This window comes from Lepidochelys kempii, chromosome 11, assembly GCF_965140285.1.
Source record: "Lepidochelys kempii isolate rLepKem1 chromosome 11, rLepKem1.hap1, whole genome shotgun sequence".
NCBI classification, from domain to species: domain Eukaryota; kingdom Metazoa; phylum Chordata; order Testudines; family Cheloniidae; genus Lepidochelys; species Lepidochelys kempii.
The window spans coordinates 56610051-56629236 of record NC_136390.1 but is presented as its reverse complement, the minus strand read 5'-3'; the positions used below and the strand labels follow the sequence as shown (position 1 = coordinate 56629236).

General features: G+C 41.1%; 2 protein-coding genes across 9 annotated transcripts in view; both read left to right on the top strand.

The window, feature by feature from the left end:
• The window catches only part of PGAP1 (post-GPI attachment to proteins inositol deacylase 1), a 79689-nt gene extending 76420 nt beyond the window's left edge, over positions 1–3269 (top strand). For 5 of the 6 annotated variants that reach the window (XM_078848005.1, XM_073306280.2, XM_073306277.1 and 2 more), the window contains 2 exons: positions 611–810; positions 2950–3269. In XM_078848005.1, the coding sequence (XP_078704131.1) occupies positions 611–805 (195 nt within the window). In that variant the 3' untranslated portion in view covers positions 806–810; positions 2950–3269. Of the gene's footprint in view, positions 1–610; positions 811–2949 lie in introns of those variants that run through there. The other variant, XM_073306281.2, reaches the window with a different exon arrangement.
• A 2190-nt stretch (positions 3270–5459) lies between these two features.
• The window catches only part of GTF3C3 (general transcription factor IIIC subunit 3), a 30877-nt gene continuing 17150 nt past the window's right edge, over positions 5460–19186 (top strand). For all 3 annotated transcript variants that reach the window (XR_012154347.2, XM_073306285.2, XM_073306286.2), the window contains exons 1-11: positions 5460–6010; positions 9098–9200; positions 10500–10687; positions 11798–11921; positions 12505–12696; positions 13242–13407; positions 14220–14367; positions 15496–15568; positions 16578–16670; positions 17903–18006; positions 18542–18713. Coding sequence is in view for 2 of the 3 variants with exons in the window: in XM_073306285.2 (XP_073162386.1) it covers positions 5909–6010; positions 9098–9200; positions 10500–10687; positions 11798–11921; positions 12505–12696; positions 13242–13407; positions 14220–14367; positions 15496–15568; positions 16578–16670; positions 17903–18006; positions 18542–18713 (1465 nt within the window). In the remaining variant the exon portion in view is untranslated. The remainder of the gene's footprint in view (positions 6011–9097; positions 9201–10499; positions 10688–11797; positions 11922–12504; positions 12697–13241; positions 13408–14219; positions 14368–15495; positions 15569–16577; positions 16671–17902; positions 18007–18541; positions 18714–19186) is intronic.

Sequence of the window (19186 nt, the reverse complement as noted above, 5' to 3'; positions counted from 1 at the left end):
CAGACCTTTGAAACAGTCTGATTCAATCTTCCTAATTTATGCCACCTGTTATTTGGAGAACCAAAGCTAACAAATACCTTTTACTAATATTCTCGGTGTCAGAAATATACACATTGTGGGGACTGGCAGTTGGGAGAGGTTTTCTCCTCTAGGTTACAAATTTGCATCAGTACAGCTCAGCTGAGACCTCAGCTGAGATGGGTTGGTGGTCTTTGGACAGGTGTCCATATCACAAGGCCAGATTCTGACACTCTTCCTCACGATGAGAAGTACCTTACTCCACATGCAATCCTATTAACTTCAGTGTCAGAATCTGGCAACAAGTGCTGGGTCTGTGTGGCCAGTGCCATCACAGGGGCTAATGACTGACTGTACTTGGCAAACGAATATGACTAACTCACTGCAAGGTGTCATCATTCCAGGTCATACTTGAAACACAGTGTGAAAGCCGAGTGGAGCAGCTTGCTCTGCCATTGTCTATGCTGTACATGTTTGTGGATAAAATAGAGGACTTCATTCCCATCCAGTTCCTTTCACAAGTAGTGTATTTACTTTGTTTTAATGGATATGATTATTCATTTTACATTTTTGAAATGTAAACTGTCTTCAGTTTTTCAGGACACTCCAGGCTTATTTTTCGGGAAGAGGTCTTGATCTGAGAAAGTTCCTAGATACTTTCTCCATGAATAATGACAGACCCAGGCCTGTAGCGATCTACTCGGATCCTACTGCTTCTGCATTTGCAGATTATGAAGAAAAGAAAAAATATTTCAAAACTACTTCAAAGGCTGAAAGAAGCTGCTGACCAAGGTAAAAGTGATTGTTTTTCCTCTGTGCTGACAGTTACATGTGGTTGAGTTACAGATTTGGATTCGGGTAATTTTCCCTTCTATATGAAGAAAAAAAATAACTTGCTCTTGATAACACATCAGAAACATGTAGTATTTTAACTCTCACTCAAAGCCGATTGAAATTTATTTAAGGAGAAATTTCTGAAGAGTTAATTTCTTTCTGGAATAACAGGAGTATATGCATGGTAAGAGGTATTCTGAAGTCAGAAGTGTATGCACTGCTTATGTCTCTAATTTATTTCCAGAGACAAATACTTGACCTTTGCTGGATTAAACAGGAAAAGATTTCAAGAGATCAAGTAAAACCTATTACAACCTAAATTTTTCAAGTGGAGGCTGTTGATAGCCTCCCATGATATGTCCGCATCAAGGAAAAAACAGACTCAAAAAAGAAAACATTACAGTAACAAAGAGTAATCCGCCTTTTAAATCTCTGTAAATGTAATGTGATTTTCATATTTCTTCAATTAAAAGTGAAGGTTGGATAAAATAGTGTGCAAACTGATTCGTATGTCTATAATGTAAAATAAAATGAATCAAGCTTGCACTATTAGTATATCCATGGCCAAATGTACTGCAGGGAACTTGGTTATTTATTTTTTATTTTGTTTACTATATAAACAGCAATCCTCCTTATGACACCATGATGAGGGTAGCTAAGTATTATTTCCCCCTTTCTACAAACAGTAAGAACTTCAATAAGATTTGGATCAGGTCCCAAGTGACTTGTCCAAGGACCTACAAGGAGTCAGTGGCAGTCAAGATTAAAACTCAGGAGTTCCTGGCTTCCAGTCCTGTGCTTAGCTCACTAGTCCATGGCTCTGTCTGAACTATGTAGCACACCACCACCATTCATTATATTATAGTGACAATTGTATTAATATTTTCATTTTAAGTCACCTTTTGATGGGTTTAATTTGAAAAAAAACCCAGCATCACACAAACAATGTCAAATGGATTTAAAAGTGGTTTTAAAAGATATGCTCCGCCTCAATAAGAATTTATTAGTTTGGTGAAGGAATTACGGAATAAAAATCTATGGCTTGTGTAATGCAGGAAGACAGACTAAATAATCTTGGTGCTCCCTTCTGGCTTTAAAATTGCGAAGCTATGAAAATTATAAACTTAAAAAAATTCAAATGTGATTTAAATGACCCTTTGGAGTGTTTTTAGTAATAAATAGTGGGTAAGAGATGATTTCTCAATAAAAATTTCTGGCTGTTCATAAATGAAAATATTTGTTTTGAGTGTTCTTACAAAATGGTTTATATTTACTGTGAAATTACTAAATTACTGGGCACTTGTGTTTTGCTGCATTAGCCACACAGAGGATAACTCAAGGTCTGGGGCCTAAGGAACATAAAACAACACTGATGTTTGACACAAACTGATGAAGACCTAGAAACACAGAATTAATTGTGGTCCCCTACCTTTGATTTACTGTGTTGTCTAAATATTGCATCACAGAAGATCAGATTCTGGGCCCCCAAAATATCTGGGAATTCTGTTGTTAACTTGATGAAGATTTAGGGGCTGAAAGACTGGGCATTTTAAAAAAATATTTAAATTCTAACCATGGTTTGTGTTCAGTTAATTATTTCAACTTCCTAATCTCTCTACCCTATCAGTCTTGCAGCCACATGATGTGCTAAACACAGCAGAACTGTACATTTCCACTCTAGGTGGGGCAGGATTTGAAATCCAGTCCTCAAGCACCACAGAGCTGTACTCCACAAAGGTCTCTGTGCCATAATCATGCAGGGAGATGGGCAAGAAATTGTGTATATGTACGTATGCAGCCAGTGGCTGGATCCTATGAAAGGTGAGAGGCCGGAACAAGCAGCCACAGTAGCTCCACTGCCATTCCATGGCCTTGAGAAATCTGTTCCTCACCCTGACGCTTACAGAGATTACTCCCAGTAGGAAAAGACAATAATTTACTGTTTAACAATGCTCACGCTAATAATTTGGGATTTATGAGCCCATCTAAGTCAGTGGGAGTGTTTCAGTTAGGGTCCTTTGGCTTTGGATCAGACCCCATGTGCTTTTAAATGCTCCTACTTACTATCCTTATTTTATTATTTATTTTTCCTTTCAGGTGGTTACTTTTGGACTTCATGTGAATTGGAAGCATACACAGCAAAATGTTACTGCTTTGGGGTTTCTAACTTATCTGACAATTTAACATTTTCTTCAGCATCGGAGTCTTTACATACACAAATCTGACATCTGGCTGTAATTGCCATATTTGCTCACTTTTCAGGTGGTGAGGTATGTATGGTTGTGAAGATTGGTTTGACAAGATTTTACTTGTTGAAATGTAGATGAATGAAAAGTTCAATCTGATGTAGTTTGTCCAACTATTCCTAATTGTCTTTGTCAAGGAATGTAAATAAATGTTACCTTTTAAATTTATTACATCTAGGTTTTAGATAACTATTTTCTTGAATGGAATTTATTGAGTCTTCATTATAGTGCTTTGTATTTGGTTTGGAGATGTGTGGAATTTAAAAAAAAAACACTTCAGTCATTACAGAAACCCATCTCTTTGTTCTGTTTGTACAGCACCTACCGCAAAGGGGCCCTCGTTCCTGACTGGGGCTCCTCGGTGCTACCCCAATACAAATAATAATCTTTTTAAATAGTCATGAAAGAAAGATAGACTCATCAGATGTATACATCTGAGAGATATCCCAAGATCATCCCACTGAAAAAGGCAGAAGATAATACAAAAAGAGCCTCCATAAATGTGGAAAAAAGAAAAGCCCTATGATGTCCTAAGACATACATTATTAATGTCATATTCAAGGTCTCGTTCAGAAACACAATAGCTATCAGAGTACTTAAATGTTTTGGCTTTTATGTTTTGATAGGAATCTCATAGTAAAGAATCCCGATGACTCCCACAATTTAGTAATTAATAAATTATTTATAAGAGCCCATCTTACTATTTCTACTCTGATCATTCCTTATGTAGCTGAACCATTACAGATTTCCAGTACCATATTCTAAAATGGCATCAGGAAATCCTGCATTCAGATTACCACAGTTACTTCTCATTTGGAAGGTATGGCATTGATCCTGAGAAGACTTTTACACATGTGCTTAATACTCCACATGTGAGTAGTCCTATTGACTGAAGTTAAAGGATGAAATCCTGGCCCAATTAAAGTCAATGGCAAAAGTCCCCTTGACTTCAGTAGGATCAGGATTTCACCCAACTTGAGCACATGGATGAGTCTTTGCAGAATCAGGGCCTAACCCCTTGTTTAATAATGGGTATGAAATATGGAGGTAATAGCTCCATTGCTGTTTCAGTATTGACACGGTCACTAGCTATACCTGCACACTTGTAGAACCGGGACAAGAAGGCAGGCCACTGGCTTCAAAACACAGACATCTATCATCTAAATGAAACTCCTTTAGCTGTTAGTAGTTGAAGGGATTTTATTTTATAAACTAGGAAGGGATTTTATTTTATAAACTAGCACAGGTAAGTAGTCTGGTCCCATCCAGTCCACCAAATGGAGACTTTTTTTTAAAAAAAGGAACAGGAGACGGAGTAGGATATTTAGAAATGCCTATAGAACTCGATGTAAATTAATACAAACTCAGAAGCTAGAATACATATCTGTAAGTGATTTCATCTTTGCCTGATAATACAATAATTGCTCTAAAAACATAATGACTGCCCTACTCCAAATGGGTCACAGAAATGGTTTCTCAATTTTTAAGAGTTCTGCTATTGTGTTTCCACTTGATGAAAAGAAAATTAACTACAGATATCTTTCCTCCAAGGAATCTATGTAATCAGTAAAACTTGAGTTATTAAATATACATCTAACTTTTTTATATTTCCATGTCAGCTGGCTGAAAAAAATTTAAGGGCCCATCCAACACTGCCTTTCATTTTCACTAGTACAAAGTGAGAGCAATGTGGGTGTAAACTGCTCCTATTCTAACTTGGTAGCATTTCATAATACTGAGTCCCGCCATGGGTGCAGGGGACTGGACGACCAGATGACCTCTCAAGTCTCTTTCAGTCCTATAATTCTATGATTCACACTCACTTTGAACTGTGCTGCCCAAGAGTTGAATCTGACTTAATCCTGACCCAATCTAGGGTGCTTTCCCAATATAGATTTCCATAAATGTTTACATCCAATAGTATCTTCATAAATTAGGGAGTTAGACTTCTGTTCTTCCTGGATAGCTGCATCCACTTATTTGATCTATCTGTGCCCTTCTGATGCACCTGTTGCTGTATTTTATGTTCTTTTCATAGTCCTTCACTTCCTTTATCTGGTCAGGATTCAGTAACCTCTCTCTAACATGATCTTTCAACCACTTAAAACAGTGCAAGGAACAGGAGATACCCTTTCAGCTATCAATAAGTACCTCCTTGATGCAAAGATCACTGAAGTTAAAGGAAAGACTTCTATGGATTTTATTAGACTTTGGATGGGGCCCATACAGCGCACTGGGCTGGAAATACGGGTTTACTCCGAAAACGGTGGAGGGGCGGGGTAATGTTGGTGTTTGGGAAAGATGTTGGCTGAACGGAGCATAGGAAACGCGTATTTTCAGCTCAGGCGGGAGGCGGTGGAGAGCAGTCCCTCTCCTCACCGGCCCTCCCGCACAGCCCCAGCTGTGCCGAACGCCCGCAGCGCCGGCGCCAGTCGCAGGCTGGGGCGGAGACGGAGACGCTCTCCCGCTTACACCGAGCTCTTCCTCAGGCCGGGCCCACGGGCTCAGCGCCGCCCTCAGGCGGCGGCGGCGGCTGCTGCTGCGTGCGGAACGTCAGCCGCGCCCTTCCCCCTTCTACCATCGCCCCGCGGCCTCCGGCTCCCTCGCTCTGTGCCAAGGGGAGGCCAGCGGCTTCGCATCCTTACCGCGCCTGCTCACGGCTCCGCCAGCGGGCGCTACCCGGGAACTCTTGCGCGGCGGAAGCGAGCTGCGGTCGGACCCGATTAACAAGGGACGCCGAGGTCCGTGCGCGAAACAACCCTCCCCGCCGCCGCCGCCGCCCCTTCCCTGGGTTCGCGGCAGGGCGCGCGATGTCGGGCTTCAGCCCCGAGCTGATCGATTACCTGGAGGGGAAAATCTCCTTCGAGGAGTTCGAGAGGCGCCGAGAGGAGCGCAAGAGCCGCGAGAGGAAGGTGAGGGACCCGGCCGCTCCCCTCAGGCGGCGGGTCGCGGCCGTTCCTTGGCCCGTTAGTGCCGCCCCCGCCAGGCCCCGGTGCCCCTTCGCCAGGAGGCTCCGCCCACGCTGCACCGTGGCGTGGCCCGGCCCGGCGTGTGTACACTGCGGGAACGAGGGGAGTTCAGGGTGCAGGGCAACGGGGTGGGGGGATGAGGGGGGGAGGGTGCAGGGCAATGGCCTGGGGGGGGGGAATGGCCGGGGAGGGTGCAGGGCAATGGCCTGAGGGGGGGGGGGAATGGCCGGGGAGGGTGCAGGGCAATGGCCTGGGGGGGGGGGGGGGAAATGGCCGGGGAGGGGTGCAGGGCAATGGCCTGGGGTGGGGAATGGCTGGGAGGGTGCAGGGCAATGGCCTGAGGGGGGGGGGGGGGAAATGGCCGGGGAGGGTGCAGGGCAATGGCCTGGGGGGGGGGGGAAATGGCCGGGAGGGTGCAGGGCAATGGCCTGGGGGGGGGGGGGAAATGGCCGGGAGGGTGCAGGGCAATGGCCTGGGGGGGGGGGGGAAATGGCCGGGGAGGGTGCAGGGCAATGGCCTGGGGGGGGGGGGTGGGAAATGGCCGGGGAGGGTGCAGGGCAATGGCCTGGGGTGGGGTGGGAAATGGCCGGGGAGGGTGCAGGGCAATGGCCTGGGGTGGGGTGGGAAATGGCCGGGGAGGGTGCAGGGCAATGGCCTGAGGGGGGGGGGGAATGGCCTGAGGGGGGGGGGAATGGCCGGGGAGGTGCAGGGCAATGGCCTGAGGGGGGGGGGGGGGATGGCCGGGGAGGGTGCAGGGCAATTGCCTGAGGGGGGCGGGGAATGGCCTGAGGGGGGGGGGGGAATGGCCGGGGAGGGTGCAGGGCAATGGCCTGAGGGGGGGGGGAATGGCCGGGGAGGGTGCAGGGCAATGGCCTGAGGTGGGGGGGAATGGCCGGGGAGGGTGCAGGGCAATGGCCTGGGGGGGGGAATGGCTGGGAGGGTGCAGGGCAATGGCCTGAGGGGGGGGGGGGAATGGCCGGGGAGGGTGCAGGGCAATGGCCTGAGGGGGGGGGGGGGAATGGCCGGGGAGGGTGCAGGGCAATGGCCTGAGGGGGGGGGGAATGCCGGGGAGGGTGCAGGGCAATGGCCTGAGGGGGGGGGGAATGGCCGGGGAGGGTGCAGGGCAATGGCCTGAGGGGGGGGGGAATGGCCGGGGAGGGTGCAGGGCAATGGCCTGAGGGTGGGGGGGGAATGGCCGGGGAGGGTGCAGGGCAATGGCCTTGGGGGGGGGGGGGGGGGATGGCCGGGGAGGGTGCAGGGCAATGGCCTGGGGGGATGAGGCAGGGGAGAGTCCGCTGCACTCCAGCAGCAGATAGGGCACAGATAGGGGATGCCCAGCAGGGTATAAAAAGCAATGTATGACAGTGAAACAGCTTAGGCGAATAAGAGTGCCTTATGTTCCTAAGTCCCCTGGGTGTTTAGCTTACACACATTACTACATGCTCAAGCAGTGCCTATCACATCTACACTGCTGTTTTTGGCAGTGTTGTGTCCCTGCTGCCAGAGCGTTTCCATGCCAGACTGACAGTTCCCAGCTGTGGAGAAAGGCGCTGTCAGTGGGAAACTGTTGGAGCCTTCCCCCAATGCCAGCGCCTTTCCCCATTACTGTACCTCCCTGCTGTCAGAGCCTTTCACGTTGGTGTGTAGATATGTGCTGCAGTGACAAGTGTGGGCATAGCCTGACTTCCGCCGTGGCATGTAGCTATGCATGTAGTGCCTGTGCTCTATGTGCCAGCATAAGTGTGGACATTGTTAATCCATGAAATATTTTGTTCACTTTCAACTTAATTTATGATAATGAGATACATGTGAGAAATTACTGTTATTTGATACTGGTAAGATATGACTCTTGTACATTGCCATGTTTCTGGAAAGACAAGGGAAATTCTTGGTGAGTGGAGCCCAGCACCATAAGGAAGGGCAGTTCCTTTTGCAGAGTGGGTAGGTGTCTGGCTCTGAAGAGAATCTTGGTCTCCCTGGCAAGAATGCTGGTTCCCACACTGCAAAGTCGGGAGGGGGTTAAAATTGGAGAAAATGAGAATTATACTCCAGGTTCCCTCGGGGACATGAAGGCCAAGCATTTTTCATTCCCATAATGGGATAAATATAATTTTGTACGCATACAAAGGTTTTGTTTTGATTCATTATTCATGGCTGTAGCTTTTAAGGTGTTTCTAGATTTGCTAGCAGGAGTTGTTTTATTTTATAAACATGCTATTTTTGTAGACTAAAAACTGTCCCTCTTACTTTATAGGCAATTTTTGTTTAGTTAATGAAAAGAAACTTAGATTATGTTGGAAATTTGGAACATCTGATCTTTTCTATTTCTTTATGTATTTTCATGATACAAGAAGCAACGCCTTCAAATATTATTGAAGTGCTCTTTTCATTTCTTCATTTATTTGTGTATTTTCCACTATATCCCAACTACAGTAAATAGGAGAGCCATTGCTGTGGGCCACTGAAATTGCTGTTCCACACAAAAATACTTTGTTCCCCCAGAGGAGGCCTTACTGGTCAGGAGAGCATTTTAATCCAAATTTTTCACAGGTATAACAGATTGTTTCAAGAAACTATTAATTGTAACATCTAACTATGTAGGGGTTTCAGCATTGCATTTAATTTTAGACAAAGGAGGCAAGCTTTTAAAAGCATTCATGATGTTTGTTTACAATTTTGTTCACTTGGATAGTCACACCTCATTTTTTTGTGAGATGTTGGGAACCGTATAATCTTATTCCAGTGTACTTCGATACAAGCAGTATTCTTCAAGAGACTTCAGTCAAAACTAATGTAGTACAACAGTGAACAGTCAGAGTATTGAGTTCACTTTACACTGGTGCGAACAGAAGTTTCTTATAATCAATGTTGGTGCCTGTTTTAATGGAATATTATAGCATCTGTTCCATCAGCAATACAAAAAGCCAGAAACCCATAGTCTAAATGCCAGTAATTATAAATACAGGTGGAACAGTAAAATTAAATTAGTAGTTGTACTGCAAACCTTGTAGCTAATTTTGATGTCTGTAGGATGGAGAAAGTGTACCTACTGAGGAAAATACATATGACCCAGATGCTCCATCTACATCTGGAAAAGGATCTGGTAAATCCCAGAGTTGCAATGAAACAGAAGGTACGTGTCAGTATGGTGGCTTAACTGTAGAAATGTAAAAATCACAGTATTTTGTTGCTGAAACCATGTGTTCTTTGATAGGTAACTGTCAAGGCTGATTCCCCACTCTGGCACTTTTAGTGCAGAAGGTCGGGGCCCGCAAGACTTCTAAAAATGACTACTGGCCACTCCAGGCTTGTATTAAACTCCCAAGGTTACAGCTTCTCTCTGACCTTGGATGGGTAGATGCTGCCACTACCCAAATGCAAAACTCCCTTTTTACTCAGGAAGGCGCACTTGGGAATTCCTCCGTGTGGGGTACTCTCAAGCCCTTTCATGCCCCCCTCTGGGGAAGAGCTGAGAAAGAAAACAAAGGAAATAAGCTGTTTCCACCAGCTAATTAAACAACATGTACACAAACCTGTTAGGACACAAAAAAATACAATCTTGTTCTTAAAAAGAGTAAATTTTATTAAAAACAAAAAGAAAGAAAATACATCTGGAACTTAGGCTATTGCTAGATTTAAAAAAAGCAAATATAATAAGTATCAAGAATGGTTTTCTTGAGATCCAGCTTAAAGGTTACAAGCAAAACAAAAGCATCTGGGGTTAACACAGAGGAGTCCACAAACCCATAAGAAAAAAAGAGGTAAACCTAATCGTATCTTTCTAGACATTTTCTGATCTACTTACATACCTGGCGTTTCAAATTGAGTAGTTTTAGGTATGATCTGTGATTTCCATACCTGGTTCACAGCTTTTTACAGCATAGCTTCAGCCCTGTTTTGCTCTGTCCCCTCTCTCCTGAGAACAACAGACAGCCAAAAGGGAAGTCTTGTTTCAATTTTAAAAAGTTCTCGCCTTCCCATTGGCCCTTTTGGCCAGGTGCCCACTCACTTCCCTTTACCTATGCAGACTTTTTAACCCTTTACAGGTAAAGCAAGTAGAGAACAGCTATTAACAGGGATTTTACAGCTAACTGGCTGGCTGGGTGTCCATAAAAGGTAGCTCCCCCCACCCCCTTCATTTATCACAGTGACTTTTAAAAACAGTTTACAGTTTGCACAATTAGAGAATGTAAGTATGAAATGGTTGTTCTCCATCATATCCAGGCTTGCCATTGCACCGGTGGGTGCCCTGTATCTCCAAGAGGCAGGCTCAGTCAATCATGGGGAGGAATTGGGAGAATTATGGGGGTATCAGCAACAACAATTGCAATTCCATCTGCACGACCAGCATTATTTTAGACCTGCCTTAAACACCAACACACACTGATTCATCAGGATGTGTTATAAATCTGTTCTGATTCTCTTCAACCAGGAGAAACGACAGATGGGGTCAGTAAATCCGTCCATCGGGTCTTCGCTTCCATGCTTGGGGAAAATGAAGATGAGGAGGAAGAAGAGGAAGAGGAGGAGGAAGATGAAGAAACCCCTGAGCAACCCACAGCAGGAGATGTTTTTGTATTGGAGATGGTGCTTAATCGAGAGACCAAAAAAATGATGAAAGCAAGTATTTGCATTTTAAAATTTTCATGTAGTCTGCATGATACCACTGAAGCACAGTGAATAAATGTTGTCTGTAGCATCATTTTAGAGACATGATGCTAATATTTGAAAACTTAACTGAAAATGTTATACATGATGTCTCCTGATCCCTTTTAACTGTTTGATTTGTTTACATGTCTGTATATTTTAAAAGATTCCTGCTGGTCCCTGAGTCAGTTTGTTGACTGCGCTTTATATAAGCTTCCTTCGGCTGTCATTGAGATCTGTCATGCTTGGGTTTTGAGCTCCATGTGCACTTACCATCCTCAGGTTTTGGTTTAACTGAACTGTTTTTGTTGCAGTAAGATTTCACCTAAGTCACAAATTCAGCTGAAGAGTCCTCCTCTTTTATCCCGGCGTGGGGCTGCTCATATAAGGGCACTTGGTTAAAGAATAGGGGAGTAATTTTTAGTTTTTCTATAATTAGATTTTAAACTTTTATAAATGGATGTGGGATTACACGGCAAGCTACCAAAATTAGTTCTGACAGTTTTATTAGTTGTAGTTCAGTGCTACTGAAACAAATAATAGTTTCCCATAGTTCTCAAATTTAAATAGTTTATATTTGTTTAACAAAAATTACAGATGTGATTGATTCCTCTTGAATTTGGGCATAATAGAATAGGGCTGGCATTTGAGCAGTCCAAAAATAATTGGACAATTGACCAGTCAAATATTGTCAAGTAAAGCCAAAAATGGTCACATATTTTAGAGCACTAATTTATTAGAATAGTTACAAAAAAAGAGTAAGGCTTTAGAATCTTAAGTGGGCTTACCCTTAGATGCTTATGCCTAATTACAACCAAGTTACTTAACTGACTTATTTTAACTCCGGAAAATGCAAAACACAATGAAATGTGGTAATAATAAAAGAAAGAATGACACCATGATGTAATCTAAAAGGTAGGCCACCGCCTACATCAGGGCATTCTTGCTAGAGTATTTGACAATGTTTGACCCTGGTGAAATAATAAGCAGTCAATTTGATATTGTTTGACTGGTCAGCTGATCAGCTTGCCAAACCTATTATGGTATATTTATATTTGTTTCTGTTATAATCTTTCAATTTAGGAGAAAAGGCCTCGCAGTAAACTTCCTCGAGCCCTGAGAGGACTCATGGGAGAAGCCAACATTAGGTTTGCTCGAGGGGAACATGAGGAAGCTATACTGATGTGCATGGAAATCATAAGACAAGGTACTTCAATATTTCATGGGAGTGTGTGAGACTTAAATCTTATTCCTTTTGATGGCTGGTATATTAATCTGGAATTTATAGTATTCATCAAGGAAACTGTAAAAATTAACTGTGTTGCTTCATTTAATATCAAATACTGCAGCATAAAGAACTGGTCTATTTGTAAATGGTCAAATCATTAATTTGGTATTAGGAATACTCTTAGCTCATCTTTAAGCATTCTCTCTCTCTCTCTGTTGTTTGTAAAAAGAAATTAAGACCCTGATCCTGCAAAGACTTATGCCCTTGCTTAGCTTTAAGTACTTAAGTGCCATTGACTTTGCAGAATTGGGGTCTAAATGGGTTGTAGAAATAGTTTGCTGTATGGATAAAATACTGTGTAAGATTTAGTCAATTTGTTTAATTACACATAAGATGAACTTGGAGATTGTCTGAAAGTTTCTTTGTTTCAACAAATTAATTGAATATTTCATATACTTCTACTGTGCATTATTTGCAGAATCCTAAATTATTTTATTTCAGGTTGGTTAAAAGTTAATTATTTTATTTCAGGTTGGTTAATGAGTATTTTTGTCTTTAATAGCTCCTCTTGCTTATGAGCCATTTTCTACTCTTGCCATGATCTATGAAGACCAAGGTGATATGGAGAAATCATTGCAATTTGAGTTGATTGCAGCTCATTTAAACCCTAGTGACACTGAGGAGTGGGTTAGACTGGCAGAAATGTCACTAGAGCAGGACAATATTAAACAGGCCATATTTTGCTATTCAAAAGGTAATGTAATGACTATTTTACTATTCCTTTGTACTTGTGGTAATTTTATTTGATAATGTAATGATAATCATTTGATTTGCTTTAGCTATCCCGTTCCGTTTTCTGTTCGCTGAGACTGTGGTAACATTGTTTAAAACTGATTTGATCTTTGTGTATAGGCATGTCTCATTCTACAAGGTCTGAGAGTTTTTCCTTCTTATTAAAAGTGTATGGGAATATTAGAAGTCTATGGATGATTGAGCAACCCCTTTTGCTGTGTTTGGGAGAAGATAAACATCATAAATTTATATATTTGAAAGCATTACATTAGTAGCTAATGTACATACTAGAGAAGTCTATTGGATTTGGAGTATTATAGGAGATCTTTCCTCAGGCTGCAAATATTGTTTTCTGTACTATTTTTCTTATCTTCTAAGATGATACTGACACTTGTCACGGGTTTTATCATGTATGATTCAGGTGGATAGTCAAGCAAGCATAGTGAGTCCAGACTTGCATTTGTCTAAGCTATGTACAGTACTGACTACTTGTGGTTATTGTCGTAGCTCTAAAGTATGACCCTACCAATGTCCGTTATCTGTGGGAGAGATCAAGCTTGTATGAGCAGATGGGAGACCATAAAATGGCAATGGATGGCTATAGACGTATCTTAAATCTTCTGTCCCCTTTTGATGGAGAACGCTTTATGCAGTTGGCCAGGGACATGGCGAAGTAAGTTCTTTTGCCAATAGCATGACTTGATTTTCCAAGATTGAAAGAAATCTGATTAATTTAAGCTTATTCCCTTTGCCCTTTAGAAAAATCATTGGGAATTTCTTCTTGTGACTTCTACAGCCTTTAAAATAATGCTCTTTCTGCAGAACCTAGTTAGTTCAGGAGTCATGCCTGAAATCAGGAACTGAAGCAGTTTCTGAACAGTATTACATATCCAATAATTAGTGCTGAAATCAACTGTTTGATTTATTCAGCAAGTCAGTTACTGCTTTGTGTGCCTCAGTTTTCTCATCTGCAAAACAGGCTGAGAATAACTTATTTCATCTCACAGAGGCCCAGCGAGGCTAATTCTTTAATAATTTAAAGCCCTTTGAGATCCGTGGACGGGAGGTGGTATATGTATGCAAATTAGTGTTGTAACAATATTAGAGTTTCAGCTGAGAGTACCTTAATACAATAAAGCCTGCTAACTTGGTTACGGGACACGGGGGAAGGGGTGGAGGAGAGAGAGAAGGCAAGAGAAAGCGATTTATTGGGTTTTTAAAAAGTTAACATGTAAGAGAAAAACTAATGATAAAAATCAGTCAAATGGTAAAAAATTATCACAAGGTTGAAAAATCTGTTCTTTTTTACTTAAGAAAATCCTGACTTGCTCTAATAAAAATCCTCATAAGGAGGAGAAGACAAATAAAAGGGACACGGGAACGTGTTAAAAATCCATACAATTTTTTGGGTGAATCTTAGTTGACTAATTTTCATAATATAGCATTGAAAATTATCACTAATATCTCATACCCATATTTTTATAGGAGTTACTATGAAGCCAATGATGTCACCTCTGCTATTGAGATAATGGAGGAAGCCTTTACTAAACATCAGAGCCTCATCTCCATGGAAGATATTAATATAGCAGCTGAACTGTATATCTCCAACAAACAGTATGACAAAGCTATGGCGGTATGACAATGAAATGCTTTTGTGTCAGGTTTAACCGTTCTGTGCCCTTTAGAGGGGCAGATTTTATCTTGAAGATTTTGAGCAATATAGTTTTTCCAGTTTTGTGATAGTTCAGCAAGTCTAATACTTTAATATTCATTACTCCAGTCTGTCAGTAAATTAGCATTGAAATTGATTAGTTTGATTTAATCGGTAAGAGGCAACAGAAGATTTGTATGTTGTTTCTTGGGGAAGATTTTAAAAATGTGATTTTCTTCTCCTTAGATGTATTGATCTGGGTAACCTGATGAAGCCAAACAGTCACGATCTGTGTGTCTGTGACACATCAGCACAGATCATTCATAGTTTAGGGCAAGAAGGGAACATTAGATCATCTTTATGACCTATAATACATTACAGGCCATTACACCCAGTTGTTCTTTTGTTGAGCCCAATAAGTTATGCTTTAGTCAAAGACACCCAGTTTCAATCTGAAGACCTCACAACTTGAAGAATACACCACTCCCCTCAATATTTTTTTAAATGGCTAATCACTCACTGTTAAAAATTTATTTCTAATTTGAATATGTTAGGCTTCAGCTTCATGCCATTGGTTCTTGTTATGCCTTTCCCCACTTGATGAAAGAGCCTGTTAGTAGCTGTAATTTTTTTCCCATGAAAGTATTTAAACACTGTAATCAAGGCATCTCTTCTTTTGGTAAGCTAAACAGTTTGAGCGCTTCTCTGTCTCTGACTGGTAAGGCATTTTCTCCAGCCCTTGAGTCATTTTTTTGGCTCTTTTCTTCAACTTCTCTGGTTTTCCAAGATTCTTTTTAAAATGTGGAAACCAGAATTGTATACATTATACCAGCATCAGTCTCACCTATGCCATATGCAGAGGTGAAATCACCTTCCTGCTCATTACTTCTCTATGGAAGTCTAAATATTTTAAATCAAGACATTAACATATGGTCTATTAACATATGGTCCAGACTCTGGGGGGAAAAAAAATTGAAAAACCCTATATTAACTCTTTTTTGCATGGGTTAGTCCAGCAATGACCATGTTGTGAAGCTGTTTACCTAGAACAGTTATTTTATGTTGATTTTATTGTTTCTAACAGGACATGAATTGCTCTTCCATTTTTAGGTTATTACGGATTTTTCAGGAATTGTAGTTTCAAAGAAAGTGACTGAACAAGGCCCTTCTGAGGAGAATAAAGGTAACTGGCAAACAAGCAGCTAGTACGATGCCATGTATACCAGTATCTCCCTTGTAGTGCATGTTCTTTTGAGCTATTCAATACTTCTAGATTTTTCTTGAAAAGTTCTTCATTGTTGTAGGTGACACATGGTCTATTAAACTTTTTATAGTAAATTAATTTTGCTCATGAAAGCCAGTTGGCCACTTTGATGTGGTGACTCATTAAACCCATGGGCTGCTGTCTAGGTTATAATATAATAGGTGGCTAGTTAAATTGCTAAAACTCCCACTGAGGTTTTCAGATCAGATTATTTACTTTTCTTAGATAAATAGCTTTTGAAAAACACTAATTTAATAGCATCTTGACTCAAATATCTGTCTTTATACTAAATGAGATAAAACTAATTATATTCTTTTTAAACCCTACCTGTGCAATTACAAATTCAATTTTGGTTTATGCAGATATATAAATACTAGTTTGGGATCATAAATTTGCTTCCACATGAAAGCCATTGCTTGGTTCTGAAAATGTTTGTCTGCTGTGCTTTTAAGTGGTTTATCAAGCTGAAAAATTATTATTTTTAAATAAATAAAAAAACTAGCTCAGGCCAGTAGTATTTGTCTGTGGCTGACCAGTTGGTTTAGCAGTGAAGTCCAAACCCAGTGCAAATATAAGACCTAGTCCTGTGCTCCTTTTTCAGGCAAAACTCCTGAAAAATCTTCTCACTACTAAACATAAATGAGGAGCAAAACTATTACGAATCAAAAAATAAATGCAGTTTATTATGTCATGCCAAATCACATAGTTATTAGGACAAACCTATACAATCCACTAGAAGCTTACTTTCCCTTTTTCCTTTCTCAACTTTTTAAAGCCCTTGTCACTGTGCCATCTTTTACAAAGAGGCTTGTAACTACTTTTCAGTAATTAACAAAAAGCTACTAATCAAATGTAGACACCAAATTAAATAGTTTTGGATTCACTGAAAACTGCTAAAGTGTTTAATCTGATTTTTGTTTCCTGTCAGACATGAAAGATGTAGTGGCTGTTGTGGAAATTCAGGAGAGTCAAGTGGCAGTGATCGACTACCAAGATTTTCCAGCTGAGGCCAGCGCTGTTTGTAAGCAATTTAATTCTGAATCTAGTGTAAAGGTGTAACCTGATCATGGTCAGTATTCAGCTTTTGAAAGTCTGGGCAACAGTGAAGGTTTCTGACAGCAGGGATGTTGGATTTAGTCTAGAAAAGATTCTTGATCTGCCTTTCTTCCTTGGTTGAAAATTACTGCCTCCTACCCAGTCCACCTTCAGATTTTAAAAAGACCCAGTTTCCAGAAATTATCCACTTTGAAACTGCTGTTTTATCATGATTTTAAAACATTTATCAGCAACTGAATAATGATAATGATTATACTTGGCATGTATATAGTGCTTTATTTGTTCAAAGAAATGTAAACATTGACTAATCCTCACAACTGTTACTTATAGGTCCTGGAAGTGTGTATTGTTAGTGGTTGTGTATTAGAAGTGAAATGGAGTTGATTGTAAACCTGAGGAGTCTGTGAATGTGTTTGGGGTTCATGTTGACTGATGGTGAGGCATGTTAGGTTGGTTCAGATTTGGTGAGTTCCTTGACATTTAGTGATTGATTGCGTTTACAGGAAGTACATTTGAGCAACCATAAACCCAAATTAATGAACTTTCAGTGTGGGATTTCTATACGATTTAGTAGTTAGTTAACAAGAGTAACCTCTTTGACATGAACAGCATACTTGCCATTCTCTCTAAATTATACCTACAAAGCCTGCAATAAGGAGAGTTCTGTAGGTATGTGCTATGTGTGTTACAAAATGCAGAAAGAGTCAGTCCCTGTTCTTATAGGGCTTATGGTCTAATGTGAAAAAGTAGCATATGCGGGACTACAGTTCATGTGATAGTAAAGGAGCTGGGGACACTAAGTAGGTCAGTATAGGAAGGCTTTGTGAATGAAGAGCGTTTGAAGGAGGAGAGGGAGGGCACTAAGGACTCTGTGGTGCTGAGTATATCCTGCAAGGTTCAGAGCACCTTCAACTACTGCTGAAGTCAGTAAAAATTGATGGCACTTTGCAGGATCAGATGCTTAGGTCACAGGGAGTAGGAAGTTGGTTCAAACATCAGGGTAAGCAAGAAAGAAATGAATCAGTTAGGGCCTGATCTAACACTCATTGAATCAATAGAAAGATTTCCATTGACTTTTGAGGAGCTGAATCAGGACCGGAGAAGTGTAACAGGCAAGAGGATATAATAGAAAGGTGTTGAGGATGTGGTGTCATTGTTAAAAGCTGTGGTTTCAGAACTAAGTGTTGTCTTTTGTAGCTGAAGATAAAGTTAGCTGCTCTATACCTGATGGAGTTCCAATTGACATCACAGTAAAACTAATGGTGTGCCTGGTTCACCTGAACATTCTGGAGCCACTCAGTGTAAGTAAAAACTAATACATAGATAAATATGGGGTAATTTTGGTTAATCATGTAATGCGTCATTTTCACTTTCTCATGAGCAAGGACTTCCATTTGCCACTGTGGTTTTAACTGTTCATTTTCTAAAAATGACCACAAAGCTAGGAAGGTCATCACAACAGCACTACAGGAGGCTTGTAGGATGGATTTTAAAAATCATAATTATAGTATAGACTCAAGCCTTCTCACACACCATCCTGATGGAGATCTTTACAAGGGTGTTTGGATGTGAAGTTTTCCTTTTCTCTATCACAGCCAAAATAAGGAACCTATCCTGAAATTCTAATCTCATTTTTTCCCTTTGAAATCACATAAAAATGAAGGGTTCAAGTTTCAGGATGGACCACTTATGCATATTGTTTCAGATGTTGAATAGAAAATGTAAATATTCCATTGCCCTCTCCAATATAAAGTGGGTTAGTACAGTAATTGTGTATGTGTGTGGCTTGACTTAGTATTTCATTTTTACTTGTTTTTTATTTTTTGGGGGGAAAAGCCTCTTTTGACTACTCTAGTGGAGCAAAATCCAGAGGATATGGGGGACTTGTACCTGGATGTTGCAGAGGCGTTTTTGGATGTTGGAGAATACAATTCAGCACTACCACTCTTGAGTGCCTTAGTTTGTTCTGAAAGATATAACTTGGCAGTAGTTTGGCTCCGGCATGCAGGTAAGCAGTATTGCAATGTTGTTAACACTTCTGACTAAAGAGTAGAAACTCATTTCCATATGATGCTAATAACATTCTGGTGACATTAGTGCTGTAAAGGCCTGAAACTGATAGGTGCTTTTGCACTGACCACCATCATCTCCTGTTGACCTCTTAGGCCATTAGCTAAGAATGTCTGAACATCGGATAGAGAGTTCATATGATAAATTGTCATAAGTGTCTACCATGCTGTAGTTACGATTAGAGTGTATCACATTTATCCTTGTGGTGGAAGGTTTTCTTTTATGGCGGTCCTCTTCAAGTGTATCCAAAAATGTTCAGATTGATTGAAACAATTTCAACATAAATATTTAGTCTTAGCAGTGAAGACCATTGTTCATCTTTCTGTTTGTGGTGATTGCAGAAACATGGTTTTGTGTTTTTTCTCTTAAGATTCTGCAGATTAAATGACACTGTTATTCCTCAGGCACAAG